General features: G+C 35.7%; 1 protein-coding gene across 1 annotated transcript; it reads left to right on the top strand.

Annotated features, from left to right (window-relative positions):
• The first annotated feature begins 1,552 nt into the window (after positions 1–1,552).
• Positions 1,553–9,046, top strand: LOC117334997 (NADH dehydrogenase [ubiquinone] 1 alpha subcomplex subunit 13-like). Its single transcript, XM_033894886.1, has 4 exons — positions 1,553–1,670; positions 2,772–2,850; positions 4,089–4,160; positions 8,763–9,046. The coding sequence occupies exons 1-4, from the start codon at positions 1,577–1,579 to the stop codon at positions 8,914–8,916; spliced, it is 399 nt and encodes a 132-aa protein (XP_033750777.1). The 5' UTR covers positions 1,553–1,576; the 3' UTR covers positions 8,917–9,046.
• Positions 9,047–16,094: the final 7,048 nt, after the last annotated feature.

The raw sequence follows: 16,094 nt of genomic DNA, 5'->3' as shown, positions 1-16,094 counted from the left end.
AACTGGACTAGGATGAACACCAGTGGTCAGGTAGCTCAAATGGTTAAAGACACAGTCGAGAGTTCAGAGGTCCCAGGTTTGAGCCCGGTCTGGTTGTCGTATTTTACCTCTCCTGTTACATTTGGCTCCAAACTAAATTACCACAGAAGTGGTATAGAGTCTCATATGTCTTTGAGGTCAAAGTCATTATTGAAGGAGGGAGGACTGTAGTGGAACTGAACTGGGCGAAATGCCAGTGGCCAGGTAGCTCAAATGGTTAGAGAGTCCATATAAAGGTCAAAGGTACCGGGTTTGAGTTCCGATCTGGTCGTTGCATTTTCCCTGTCCTGTTACACTAAGACCAAATCACCCTTGGTGTGGGCTTCTTATTTTGGGAGTAATAGATTTTTAAAAAAGGAACTATAAGCATTACACTTTTAAACTGTAAAAGCTTTTGAGATAAGGTTTGTTGTATGACTTGTTTGTGGGGTCACATATGCTAAACTTTTGAGAGAAAAAAACCCTCCATAACCTAGAGGCCAAAGATGAACTATGTTTGATCAATTACATGCTGGGATGAAGGTATACCAAGTTTGTGACCTTGGCCTACAAATGAAAGTTGTGAAATTGAGCCAAGAGATGACACAGTGATGAAGGACAGTTCATTTGAATGACCTTAATCTATTTTCAAGGTGACATGGGTCAAATGTTTTAAAACCTTTGATATTGTCTTAGTGTACTTTTATGTCAGAGGATTAAATTTGTTAAAACTTGCCTTTTCACCTAGGTGGCTTAAGGGTTCAACTCTCGCTTCAGACGTGAAACTTTAGGTACAATGTAAGGGGTCACCTGCCTGACCATGTGGGTTTTCTTTTGGTCTCTGGTTTCAAAACTTATTTTGAAATTCTTGTAAAAAAAAATGTTTACATTTAAATGTGTAAAAATCATGAAATACCAAAATTCCAAGATTATGATATTAAAAGGAACGTGTATATCATATTTGAGATACACATCCAGAACATAATTAACCTTGAAAACTTCACATGAATCAAATCTTGAAACTAATTCTTCATGTCATAGGCTGTGAATAGGTGCCAGATAGTGCAGGCCTTTTGGGTTTCTTATATTACATTCTTCTTAACTAAATATTGAACAATACAAATATTAAAGCATTGTAAATGTCCAGTAAATTTTGCATTTGAACCTGAAATATATATTTTTAAAAATGCTGTTATTAAATAGAGAAACATATATTAGTGTAGATGTTTGAAAACTTAATATTCCTGGGTTGTTTTATTTTGCGTTACAAAAACATTTATGTGATTATTATCATAGCAAAATTTAAAGTAGATATTAAATCTATTAATTTTGAAGAATTGTTAAAAACAATAAATAAATAAATATGTAGATTCTATCTGAAATGAAAATTAGATTTGTTGAGAAATATTTGAAAATCGAATAGAACATTATGATTATCAAATCACTAAATCAGTATTTTATCGTGTGTAAAATATGTAATTATTTTCCCGTCTGTTCGTCGGTATACTACCTAAATCTGATTATCACCAGTTGTCTCCCTTGTAACCTCATCAGCAAGATGGCGGCCTCTGGCACCTTCAAGCAAGAAATGCCACCTAAGGGTGGCTATAAGCCAATAGATTGGCAGCAGCGAATACCAAGAGCAATGTCGGGTAATCATTTTTTAAAAATTCTGTATTTTAAATAACATCTGAGTCGCACATGTGTTTGAAAATCCTTAAAATTGGACCATGAGGTGTCACCTTCACAAGTTTCGAAGTGTGTTGACACTCGCCGATTTACTCAAAATACTGATATTTGAAAGTCATCGGCTTGGTGGGGCAAATGGATGATGATCCCCTCTTGACTGCAAGTATTCTTTTACTTCTTGCGACTTACTAGTAATGCTATGAATAGATTTAAGGGACATAGACTAGTTCAGAATATTGATTATGACCGACACAAGTTCCATAAAAGGAAAGTTCATTTGTGGTTTTTGGCTAGCTCATTCAAAGGTTCTGGGTTCAAGTCACAGTCTGGTCATTGCATAATAGTGTTAGTGTTTTTTTCTGTATGACCAACAATTTTGAAAAACATTTTGCGACGTTCTGCACATCAACAATTACAGTTCATATGTTACAATTTGACACAGCAAACGGGTATTAAGAAAGCATGCCGTGAAATAATTTACTGGGCTGAGTACCGGTGGCCAGGTTAAACACCAAGTTTCCTCTTGGCCTCACATCATGCCTGGTGTAGGGCTAGAGATATGAAAACATGGAATTCTCGGACACCATTGGTGTCGTTAAAATGTAGTGACAGTTAAAATATAATTGGGCATGACATAACACCTACCTTATTACATATACATTTTGTATGGATAAATGATATATTTATTTACCCCAAAACACCCATTTTATCCCATATTGGTTTTCTATTCCATCCATATAGACCCTTGCTTTATGTTTGGTCGTATGAATACCACATGGAATGTTTTAATAGTATTACATGTACATTTTTATGCATTTTCTAAAATGTGTTTAAAACATACAAGCGTAACTATTGTTAGCAAGATGCATTAAGTTTCTTAAGTTTAAATATAGGACTTGATAGATTTCAAATGAATCCCCTCAGGTCGCATCTGATGTATGATTATTTTAGCAAGATTAAAAGCTTATTGGTTGGTTTTGAACCGTACCATCATAGAATCTAGGAGGTGTATGTCACATTGAAGAGTGTATATTTATTATTAACCAATTTTTTTCTTATTACAGGACCTCGTATGCTGCTAGCAGCCTCTGCTGTATGGGGTTTCTTCATGGCAAAGAAAATGTATTTTCACAGAATGTTTATGTAAGTACAAAAGACTTTATAAGGGTATGTCTTTATGATTAATCAAAGACTCAAGTTTCATGTAAAATTTGCAGTATCCATCTGTCATTCCATCAGCACTTTCCTTTCTGGACATTTCCTCAAAGACCAACAGACCAAACATTGCTGATATTTTATGGACAAGCAAGTGGAATTAATCTTGGAAGTCCAAATTAAAGGACAAGGGATTTGGCCTGACATGTTTTATAGGAAAGGACATGGTTATTGTGGTCTAATATCCCTAAAATCTTAATTTCATGCAGATGGCTCATGATTTAGCCCTGTAGATAATTAAACAACGGGCCACAGGTACTTTCTAGTGTTGGGTAATCGGTTGAACACGGCAACCGATGATCGGTTGTAAACGGATGATCTCGATAACCGATTATACGATTATAATCGGTTGTTATTGATTAGTCTGTTTGAAATTAAAAATGCAAACAAAATTAAGCCAGAGAAGGCAACTGGCACTTACTTATTCATTTGCTATTTATATCTATGGGACAAAGAATGTATAATGCCATTAAAACATCCTATTGAAATTAAAAATTATCAAACTAGTGATTATAAAACTTGACAAGTTTATCATGACAAGAAAATACACACATGATTGCAGCTTGTAAGTTAACACTTATTATCATTTAATGTTTCAAATGTTTTGTTTTGATGTCACATACTGCATGTATATACGTACATTTAGATAAATATGTTTCAGTAATATCATGGTTCAACTACATTGCCTCAATGATTTTTCAATAATGAAGGGCTTAAAGATTAGAGCCAAAGATGCCCTACTCATATGAATAAAGAATATTGAATTTTAGCTGAATAGTGTCTTAAGAAATATGATTAGTTAACAATTAGAATAAAAATTCTGATGGCATTATGTATATAAACATAGGGACCCGATTAATCGATTATACAAAACATGATCGATGATCGTAATCGGTTGACAATAATCAACCGTTAATCGAGCATTCCCGATCATCGACACATCACTAGTACTTTCTCACCCACAGCCCTTATGTTATTGTTTTTAATTATTTATAAGACATACACACATACTGGTAAGTAATAGTGTGGAGGGGGGAAAAATCATAACCGAAATAGCATATAAAAAAAATGAAAATAACTAAGTACACAAATTCATGTATTACAACTTTGACTGTTATGAATATATCATTGTTCATTAATACTTTACATGTATTACCTTGATACAGGATGGACGAGAGAGAGATGAACGACTCCAGGGTTGCCCTTATACCATTTTACCTGGCAGAGAGACAGAGAGAGTAAGTGTGTAACTAATGTAACTAGAATACTTTATTCAACCTAATAGGTGCACCTGCCCCTATAGGTACACCCCACTTTTTTCAGGTAAAGAGGAAATGGTGCGCTTATAGAAACATTAAAAGTTCCTTATTTTACTGATCTGCTGATGTAATCTTCAGTCTTTTAAAGACAGACTGTGGATTGTTTTTACTTCATAAAGGTATGTAAATGAAAAAAAAAAAGTTATTTTTTTCATTGAGATCTGAATTTCACATGGAAACATTTCCCTGTTCAAGGTTTTATTAAGTACAACTCATTTCTGTTTTTTTTAAAGCACAGTGTGAGTATGTCAAATATCTCTGTTTTTTTTTAAAGCAGTGTGACTATGTCAAATATGGTATTTAATTTGAACATGATTCCTGGATTATTGAGGTGAGAGTGTCGTTATTATGTAAAATATGGTGTTTATTTTCAAAATGATTCCTGGAATATCTAGATGAGAGTATGGTTATTAGGTAGAATATGGTATTTAATTTTAACATGATTCCTGGAATATCTAGATGAGAGTATGGTTATTAGGTAGAATATGGTATTTAATTTTAACACAATTCCTGGAATATTTAGATGGGAAAAGCAAATCATCTAGTCATCTTGTATGTGCTGTGAAAGGCATCTTTAAAAAAATCAGAATATACACATTACCTAGGTATATAATATTAATTTGGCCGGTAGCCTGATGTGATGACCGAACGTTTTGTGCAAATGAGTTTCTATAACTTGTGATTCACTAGAGGTCCTAGGGTATCTACTATCTATATTTGTCTGTAGTTTACAGATGTAATGGAACTAATACATGTAAATGCAATTTGCCTTTTTAGATTGTTGGATTATCTCCCTTCTATGATTTGAGACTGATCGGAAAACAACATGGCCGACAGGCAGCCATCATGGATTTTGACAATTGAAGTTTGTTATCGCTATTTCTGAGTATGTACTGAATGGATCTTTCTCAAATTGCATATGTAAGTTTCCCTTGGTGCCTAGTTATGCATGTTGTGTTTTGAGACCAATCTGAAAACAACATGGCCGACAGGCAGCCATCTTGGATTTTGACAATTGAAGTTTGTTATCACTATTTCTGAGAAAGTACTGAATGGATCTTTCTCAAATTTCATATGGAGGTTCCCCTTGGTGCCTCGTTATGCTAATTGCATTTTGAGATCAATTGGAAAACAATATGGCCGACAGACCGCCATCTTGGATTTTGACAATTGAAGTTTGTTATCTCTATTTCTCAAAGTACTGAATGGATCTTTCTCAAATTTCATAAGTAGGTTCCCCTTGGTCCCTTGTATTGCATTTTTGGACCAGTCTGTCCTGAAAACAACCTGGCAAACAAACAGCCATTATCGTTAAATCTCAAATTTCTTATATAGCTAGGATTCCCTTGTTTGAAAAGTACTGGAGGGATGTCTCAATTTGCACAGATTAGTAAAATGAAGGGAAAAGTAGAGAAAAGATCAATCTGACATGGAACCTATGAAGATCATTCAATGGTGGGCGCCAAGATCCCTCTGGGATCTCTTGTTTTTAAAGCACAGTGTGACTATGTCAAATATCTCTTGTTTTTAGCCCACCATCATCAGATGGTGGGCTATTCAAATCGCCCTACGTCCGTGGTCCGTCCGTCCGTCCGTCCGTCCGTCCGTCCGTCCGTCCGTCCGTCCGTAAACAATTCTTGTTATCGCTATTTCTCAGAAAGTACTGAAGGGATCTTTCTCAGATTTCATATGTAGGTTCCCCTTGGTGCCTAGTTATGCATATCGCATTTTGAGACCTATCGGAAAACAACATGGCCGACAGGCAGCCATCTTGGATTTTGACAATTGAAGTTTGTTATCGCTATTTCTCAGAAAGTACTGAAGGGATCTTTCTCAAATTTCATATGTAGGTTCCCCTTGCTGCCTAGTTATGCATATTGCATTTTGAGACCAATCGGAAAACAACATGGCCGACAGGCAGCCATCTTGGATTTTGACAATTGAAGTTTGTTATCGCTATTTCTCAGAAAGTACTGAAGAGATCTTCCTCAAATTTCATATGTAGGTTCCCCTTGCTGCCTTGTTATGAATATTGCATTTTGAGACCAATCGGAAAACAACATGGCCGACAGGCAGCCATCTTGGATTTTGACAATTGAAATTTGTTATTGCTATTTCTCAGAAGGTACTGAAGGGATCTTTCTCAAATTTCATATGTAGGTTCCCCTTGCTGCATAGTTATGCTTAAAGCATTTTGAGACCTATCGGAAAACAACATGGCCGACAGGCAGCCATCTTGGATTTTGACAATTGAAGTTTGTTATCGCTATTTCTCAGAAATTACTGAAGAGATCTTCCTCAAATTTCATATGTAGGTTCCCCTTGCTGCCTAGTTATGCATAACACATTTTGAGACCAATCGCAAAACAACATGGCCGACAGGCAGCCATCTTGGATTTTGACAATTGAAGTTTGTTATTGCTAATTCTCAGAAGGTACTGAAGGGATCTTTCTCAAATTTCATATGTAGGTTCCCTTTGGTGCCTAGTTATGCATATTGCATTTTGAGACCAATCGGAAAACAACATGGCCGACAGGCAGCCATCTTGGATTTTGACAATTGAAGTTTGTTATCGCTATTTCTCAGAATGTACTGACGTGATCTTTCTCAAATTTCATATGTAGGTTCCCCTTGGTGCCTAGTTATGCATTAAGCATTTTGAGACCTATCGGAAAACAACATGGCCGACAGGCAGCCATCTTGGATTTTGACAATTGAAGTTTGTTATCGCTATTTCTCAGAATGTACTGAAGAGATCTTTCTTAAATTTCATATATAGGTTCCCCTTGATGCCTAGTTATGCATAAAGCATTTTGAGACCAATCGGAAAACAACATGGCCGACAGGCAGCCATCTTGGATTTTGACAATTGAAGATTGTTATCGCTATTTCTCAGAAAGTAATGAAGGGATCTTTCTCAAATTTCATATGTAGGTTCCCCTCGGTGCCTAGTTATGCATATTGCAAATTTGAGACTAATCGGAAAACAACATGGCCGATAGGCAGCCATCTTAGATTTTGACAATTGAAACTTGTTATCGCTCTTTCTAAGAAAGTGCTGAAGGGATCTTTCTCAAATTTCATATGTAGGTTCCCCTTGGTCCCTGGTGTTGCATTTTGGGACCAATCCGAAAGCAACATGGCGGACAGACAGCCATTATCGCTAAATCTTAAATTCTATATATAGGTACCCCTTGTTTGAAAAGTACTAGAGGGCTGTTTCTGAATTTACACAGATTAGTAAGACTTAGAAGGGAAAAGTAGAGAAAAGATCAATCGGACATGGAACCTATAAAGATCATTCAATGGTGGGCGCCAAGATCCCTCTGGGATCTCTTCTTTTAAAGCACAGTGTGACTATGTCAAATATAGTATTTAATTTGAACATGATTCCTGGATTATTAAGGTGAGAGTGTCGTTATTATGTAAAATATGGTGTTTATTTTCAAAATGATTCCTGGAATATTTAGATGAAAGTATGGTTATAAGGAAGAATATGGTATTTAATTTTGAAATAATTCCCAGAATATTCAGATGAGAGTATGGTTATTAGGTAGAATATGGTATTTAATTTTAACATGATTCCTGGAATATTTAGATGAGAGTATTGTTATTAGGTAGAATATGGTATTTAATTTTAACATGATTCCTGGAATATCTAGATGAGAGTATGGTTATTAGGTAGAATATGGTATTTAATTTTAACATGATTCCTGGAATATCTAGATGAGAGTATGGTTATTAGGTAGAATGTGGTATTTAATTTTAACATGATTCCTGGAATATTTAGATGAGAGTATGGTTATTAGGTAGAATATGGTATTTAATTTTAAGATGATTCCTGGAATATTTAGATGAGAGTATGGTTATTAGGTAGAATATGGTATTTAATTTTAACACAATTGCTGGAATATTTAGATGGGAAAAGCAAATCATATAGTCATCTTGTATGTGCTGTGAAAGGCATCTTTAAAAAAAAATCAGAATATACACATTACCTAGGTATATGATATTAATTTGGCCGGTAGCCTGATGTGATGACCGAACGTTTTGTGCAAATGAGTTTCTATAACTTGTGATTCACTAGAGGTCCTAGGGTATCTACTATCTATATTTGTCTGTAGTTTACAGATGTAATGGAACTAATACATGTAAATGCAATTTGCCTTTTTAGATTGTTGGATTATCTCCCTTCTATGATTTAACTTATTGGTAAATAATTATATAATACCTGGGGCCTATTTCGTTTACGCGGCAAGAAATCTTTAAATGTGAAAATCTCATTATAAACCTGGTGATCCCTGGGTGTGTGTGGCTATATATTTGGAATCTGTGTGAGTGAGCCCTTTAACCAGCTTCCTAGGGAATGAGTCCATAAAGTAAAGTGAAATAAAAGTTGAAATCAGTCCTTGATGTATAAAGTGGTGACTTATAGCCTATAGTCAATAAATAAAAGGGTTATGATACAGGCCCATTAGACCACTTGGTATATTTATTCATTATTTTTTCTATCTCCACAGAGAAATGGTAAGGTTTAGACAGAACCGTGACTACGAGAACGAGCTTATGAAGGACGTTGATGGTTGGGTGACAGGAACACTGTTTGGAGAGAAAGTTTATGTGGAAGATGACCGGTGCTATGCCCCCGGGGGTGTAGAGTATTTTCGCTCATAACCACAAGCTGACCTTCCAAAAAAATTATTTCAAAAGACTATCAAGATATTAGATGTGGTATTGTACAGTGAACAATTAAAGACTTGCATAGTGAAAATCAATTATTATCTGAATACATGAGAAAAAGAAAGTTGTTTGAATTTTGAATAAATATCAAAAATAGAAGTTATTTTCATGTGGTGTATTGAATTGAAGAATTGAAAATACTTTTGAGTCTGATTTTATTGCCAAAATAGAAGAAGGATGGGGCACAAATGACCTCAACGTTATTTTAACAACTTGTGAATGGTTGAACATGTATACATACCGGTATGTCTGTACATTATAAGATGGTTCTAACAGTAACTCAGCACATCCCATTATATATTATTGTGCTTAGCTGCTTTCTCCTTTGTGCTTTCTCAAATAACGCTTTGACTGCGCCGACTATGACTGGAACTGTTTACACAAAGAACACATCCACACCTGCACATTCACTTATTTAAAACACACCCACCAATTTGTGCTTTCACACTTGAACTACTCAATACCCAAGTTAGACACTGACAAGGTTTATTATTGCCATGATGTTTGAACAGAGACTGATAGATATATAAAAAGAAAGCTCAGGAGGACTGATGGTGAGGCAACATACTAAAATCTACGAGTACCGTTGGACATATATAATTAAGTCTTTGTTTTCATCACTCGAATATCAAGGGTCTAAGGCAAAAATAGCTTTTGAGTTTTCTGTTCAACTGAAAATATTAATCAATGTATCGACTACAGGTTAAGTAGAAGTGAGGAACATATTCATATGTATAGCCACACAGGAACTTTACATATGACATATGAACCTGAAAAATTAACAAATTAACCCTGTCGTCCAATTCCTTGACCACAGGGTTAATTTTTCATTCCTGGTCATAGAAACGTGTCAAATCCCTGTGAACAGCCACATGCACAAATAGAGTTGATGAGATTAGCATAGAAGAGATTGTCGTTTAAAGAGCTGCATTTATGACGGAGTTTGGTTTATAGAATATTTAATTTGTGATCACCGGCAAAATAATGATCAGGTACAATACTTTAAATGCTTCATTTTGATGAATGAGACTGTCTTTACAGTTATTATAAGAAGGTTTTAATACTAGTGTCAAGTGTGTTCTATAATCTTATATTGGGAGGTATAAATGAGTTAAGTGTTGATTGTAAGTGAAATTTAGGAAAAGTTCTCAGAGTTTCCAAAGTTATATGAGTTAAAGTACTGTAGATACTAATGGAGAGAAACGATGTTAGGTAAGAGGTGAATCTTATAGAAAAGTTGAAGTTTGAGGCGACATCTTTGGGACAAGACTTCCCAGCATGTTTCAAAGTTAAGAGACGCTCTACTAGCAAAGGAACAGTGACAAAGCGGACTGCTTTAGCTGGAGGTTGGTTTTCAAGTTTATTTGCATCAGCAATCGTACATCTGTCTCATGATTCACAACAGTATTTGAGCGGAGGTATTATAAAAGTAAGATGAATTATTCTGTTTAATGTCTTACGATTAAAAATAAATTTTAACTTACAAAGTATCCCAATTTGTTTCATAACAATTTTACAAATATCCTCATTATGATGAGTCCATTCACTGTTAGCATTTATGAAAATGCCTAGTTTATGATGATCAATTAAGTTGATGTTGACATCATAAAAAACTGCTTTATCAGGGTTCAAATTAACAAGCCAATTCTCTGTCCAGTTATGATATTTTCAAGATATTAGTAAGTAGTAGTTTCAAGGTATTTGATTATATCATTTTAGCTCACCTGCCCGAAGGTAAGAGAGCTTGTGCTGTTAATTCCTTTAAACAACTTCTTCTCAAAAACCAAGAGGCCCAGGGACTTGACACTGGACCTTTGACATGCTGGGGTGAAGGGCTACCAAGTTTGTTCAAATAAATGACCTTGACCCGCATTCAAAGTCACAGGGGTCAAATATGTTAAAATCTTTTAACGACTTTTTCTTAATAACCAAGAGACTCCCTAGACCTGATAAAGTGCCAATAGTATGCTGGAATGGAGGCTTAAACAATTAATTTGAATAAACCTAGCTGGCCTTCTCTGATAATTTAATAAGGTGGTAATCAGCATTAGTTAGTATCTGCATATAAATGACCTCGTTAAACCTAAAAGTCGCTGTATTTTTTTTCCTCTTACATTTATGTATACTAAGAAAAGGAAGCTGACTTAGGACAGAACCCTGTGGTACACCAGCATTAGTAGTTTAGTCGGAGAAGTATCATTAAGAATAAAAGCTTGTTGATGACGATTTTCGGATAAGCAGTTTAAAAGGTTTCTATCAATACCTATAGCTTTTTAATTTGTGTACAAAACATGCATGCCAAACAAAATCGAAAGGCTTAGAAATGTCGCAGAATCAAGACAGGTGTGATTACGGTTTTGTAAGTTTTTACATACTTTATGATAAACAATGAGTTGGTGTGCAGAAGCTAGAGTGACCAGATTGGTATTTGGTATTTACATTTGTACCATAAGAGTTTTCTACCAAATGATTATGCAGACGTTTCGAAACTGGGTGGTCTGGTGGCACAGTGGTAACACACTTGCCTTTCACCTAGGCGGCCGGGGTTCGATTCCCCGATCGGGCGTGATAAGGTATGGGGTCACCTGCCCGACCATGTGGACTTCCTGGGACTTTGTTAATCACCTTTCTTAGAAATTGGAAAAGCTAACGTTTTCCTCCCAAGAATAAGCATAGATTCCTTGGTAAATACTGAATATGAGGAATAACAGAGTTGAGATAAAAAGAACAGTATTTTTTTCAACATTTGATGTCAGCAATACCAGTTTGTATAGAAACAAGAGTATCTATACGACTTTGGGGTCCCATATGAGCATGAGGTAAGGACACAGGTCGTCTATAGTAGAAATACACACAAAATAATCTCATTTAAAATGTTAACATTCCGTTCGTGATTTACTGCCATAGTATTAGAAATAGGGTCTAGAAGTGTAGGTTTAATGCTGGATACATCTGCAATTTTAATTGATCTATGAACTAATTTTCAGAAATTATTTAATAATTTTATGTTTTCTACAGAAAAAAATCTTTGAAGTTTTATATGCAATCTGTTTCTAATCCTAATTTCACATCACAATTCTGTAGTAAACCAAGGTTTATCATTATGTCTAATCGTAACATACTTAGCTGGAATACAATTTTTCGAGTATTCCAAATACTTGTCAGTCAAAATTGAACACATGTTATCACAAGGGTGGCCATTTTAAAATACACATTGCTTGTCAGTGTTTTGTGACAAGTTATTAAATCTAGAAAAGTTGTCATTTCCATCACGCCAAATCATACGTTTTTTGTCGGTGAGAGAAAAATTAAGTTTATTTTCAACTAGAGTAGTGTCATAATCCGAAATGTCTCCGTCAATGTCAAGCAGGAAAACTAACTATACGCATGCATCACTCACCAGCACGGGTTCAAGGAGCGAAGCACGTGAGTGCACTACACGGGTAGATTGGTTTATAGAACAGATACGTACGGATAATGCCGTTAAGTTAATGCTAGGTTCAGCTAGTGAATTGACATTTGTATCACCATCTATAATGACGTGTCTTTTCAATGGAATTTTCGAACTAATCCCAAAATGGATTTACATAGTCACGTGGTCTATATATATACTGTACATCATTAGAAGATAAAAGAAGTTGATAGAAATAGTTCGACCCAGATGTCATCTTATGATGGACATTCTAACACGACGTTTGGCAGAAATAAGATGTAAAATATAGACAATCATACCTCCATGCTGTGGATATTATTAAAACCAGGCATTGTTACTTCATCATTAGATAGTCTAAATGGGATTCAGTGATACATTCTAAAGGTAAGTTATCCTCTTTTTTCTTTTTTTCTTAAGCTACGTATATGTAAAAGGAAAATGTTTAAGATTTGTACTGTGTTGAATATATGATTTGTCACTGTCAAGGTATCGGGCCAATCATTACTGTGCCAATGAAACATTCTAAGAATGTGGATGTGGTGCAGTGGTGTACGGTGCGGGCTTTTCTGACTAGGTGATTAGGTGTCGTAAATACTGAATTCGAGGCCCGGTATTGTTTTCCTTCGTCATTTGGGCGAACACAGGGACTTGAGAATTTTTTTACAGGCTACATGTATTTTAATCTAGCTTCCCAAAACGTCTGAAACCGGAGTGTCATTTTTACTGAATTTTAGTCTAGCTCCCCAAAAATGTCTGAAAATGTGCTATACACACTAGGGGAGGTCCAAATACATGCATGTAGACTGTAAAAAAAAAATCCCAAGTACCTGTGTAGGCGGTCAGGTGCCGTTGATCGTTAGTTCGAGGCCATATCAGAGCACGAAAAAAAAAATCTCATTTTTGTTACATGTTTGGTTGGGAATTCGTGCCAAGTAACTGTGGTCGTTGTTGGTGGTTTTCGGCAAACATTGAACGCCCCTGTTGTTGACAGTACACCCTCAAAGTGAAGGTCGTGAAGAAGAAGAAGAAGAAGAAGAATAAGAAGAAGAACGTCGATGTTTATATGAAGTGTGTTTCTGCTGATAAAAAGATAAAGAGTTATAATGTTAATTAAGTAGTTGGACCGACTTGAGTTCATTTTAGAGATGAAAAAAAGGAAAACTTTAATAAATACATATCGGCATAATATATTTATGGATATTAAGGGACCATTGACCTCAAGGACAAAAAGATCATACAATGTACGTATAATCTGGGTACAGGGGACACAGGGTACTGAGTTCATTTAGAGTAGTTCAGGTTGGTAAGAACGTCATAAATCAGTCAAACTGACTTGACATAGGTAAAAACCAAGACAGGCACATCAATTTGGGGACACGAAGGTATCAATGCAAGTTTGATTAGATTCAATATGTACCCAACACATGGTATAACAATCATCATATAAACAAACAAAAAACAACATGTAGCTTGGTTGCCTTGTAGGTTATCTTGTAATAATGTGATACTTGTTTAAGCAGGAGTTATCTCTCTTGCATTTGCCTATCTGGCTCCGGGATCATGAAGTCTTAGACTTAAGTCTTAGCTTCATGATCCAGGGGCCTGGTTCTTTTTCGCCAGATCTGTGATTTGAAAAGCGCTTTGGACCTTTTTTTTGTGCTAAGCTATGATGACAGACCTTCATTGTCGTACAGTGTCATACCGATATAGGTGTTTCTTCATTAATTAAGTAGTATTATATTATCCCACAGGGACTTGACACAAATTCCCGACCCACGGTCCATATGTATGTATTATATAATACATGTATATATGGACCGTCGGTCCCAATCAAAGCCCTGTGTCCACACCATCTGAATCAATAGCACAACTAGTCAGAGATCGAATATGACATTATACATTATCAATCTTTGACTAATGAGCGTGCTAAACACCCATGTGCCGACAGAGTGCCACCTTGGAATCGGACGCGATTTCCTTAGACGCACTGGATGGATCTTCCTAATAAGATAATGTATAGTCTTTCCTTGGTTTCTAATTGTGCAGTTTCAATTTTGGGACTGATCCGAAAAACGGAATGGTGGAGAATCGTTAACTTGGATTTTGGCAGTGGAATTTTGCTACTGCTGTATTCCCCGGGAAATACATGGTGGATGTTATCAAATTCATGTGTAGACTACCTTCGATCTCTAATTTTCAATTACGAGAGTGAACAAATGGAAAAATGTTTTAGGAGATGGCTATCTTCGATTTTGAGACCGATCGGGAAAACAAGATTGCCGACAAACATATTGCTATCGCTATTTCTTTTTGGATCCTTCCCTACTTCATTTGTCGGTTCTTTTTTATCTTTAGCTTTGCATGTCCAATTTTGGTATACGACCTGAAAAACGAAATGGCCGAGGGCGGTAAATCTCGGTAACTTTGATAACTAAAGTTTTAATATAGCTGTTACTCTAAAAATCTCTCAGAAATTGATGGATAGTATTTTGTTTATGACTTGAAGGAAGAGGATAAGGAAAGTCATATTTTGTTTGCGGCGATCTCTATTATAGTCACAGAAAAGTAAAGAAAATATATAAAATTTACATAGAACAGTGAAAAACTTACGATCTCAATTGTCTAATTGCCAATTTTCCATTTCTAGATAGCAACATGTCTGCTGCCTCAAACTTCGGTATATACATGTCACAGTTGCTTTGGAAGTTGAGTTGGAAATATGGTTTGATTTAATATCGGCATTCTCGGTGATTTTTCTATCCTGTTTTCGAGAAAAACCAAAAGGCCGATAAATGAATGAATGAATGAATGAATGAACATCAGGTTTTTTTTTCAAATTCTTTCTGTAGGTTCCTTTTCGACTGATCAGAAAAAAGGTCAATACGCGGCAATCTTGGATTTTGAAGGTCGAAGTTTATTATAAAATTATTTGTAAGAAATTACGTCATTGATATTCTCACTAAGTGTAAAAGTGTCCCTTGGTCCCAAATTGTGTAGGCATGTTTGATTTCGAGTCTAATCAGATACACAAAATGGCTTAGACTTACCAGAACAAAGGTACGGTCGTTTTGTTTTGTTCTAAAAACCTCCTACTACAAAGTGTAATAAGATGGAGCATTATGTGAACTATCAATACTCAGATATCTCCTTAGTGAGGGGATACGGGTTATAATATAACGTATGTACTGTGGATACTTGTATTTATAGGACTATAAACGTTTTGGTCTTATTCATTGGAAGTTAAAACCTGGCCGAGGAATGTGTGTGATGATGTCGATCCAGTGACTCCTCTAACAAGGATTGGCCAGAACTCACTGTGACAATCGGCTATATCAACATTGGTCCAAGTTATCCTGCTGAGTTTACTTAGCTGTTAAAATTGTACCCAACAAACTTACAAAGTATACACACTTTAAAAAAAGTAGGTGTATATTATTATGGGTTTGTATATAGTGTATGTCCTCTGTAATCTAATACATTCTGGCGGATGAGAAAAGGAGCGACGAATTAGGGAATATGTCGGATAAGGGAGCAGGACGAATTAGAGGACATGACGGACATATATGTAAAAGGACGTGCCGGATGATTGGGAATGGGGCAGATAACAAGGCATGGTGGATTAGAGAATTATGTGGGATAAGAGGACAAGACAGATTAGAGGACATATCAGATTAGAGGA

This window comes from Pecten maximus, chromosome 9, assembly GCF_902652985.1.
Source record: "Pecten maximus chromosome 9, xPecMax1.1, whole genome shotgun sequence".
Classification (NCBI taxonomy): Eukaryota; Metazoa; Mollusca; class Bivalvia; order Pectinida; family Pectinidae; genus Pecten; species Pecten maximus.
The sequence above is the reverse complement of the archived record's forward strand: the minus strand, read 5'-3'. Positions and strand labels throughout refer to the sequence as shown.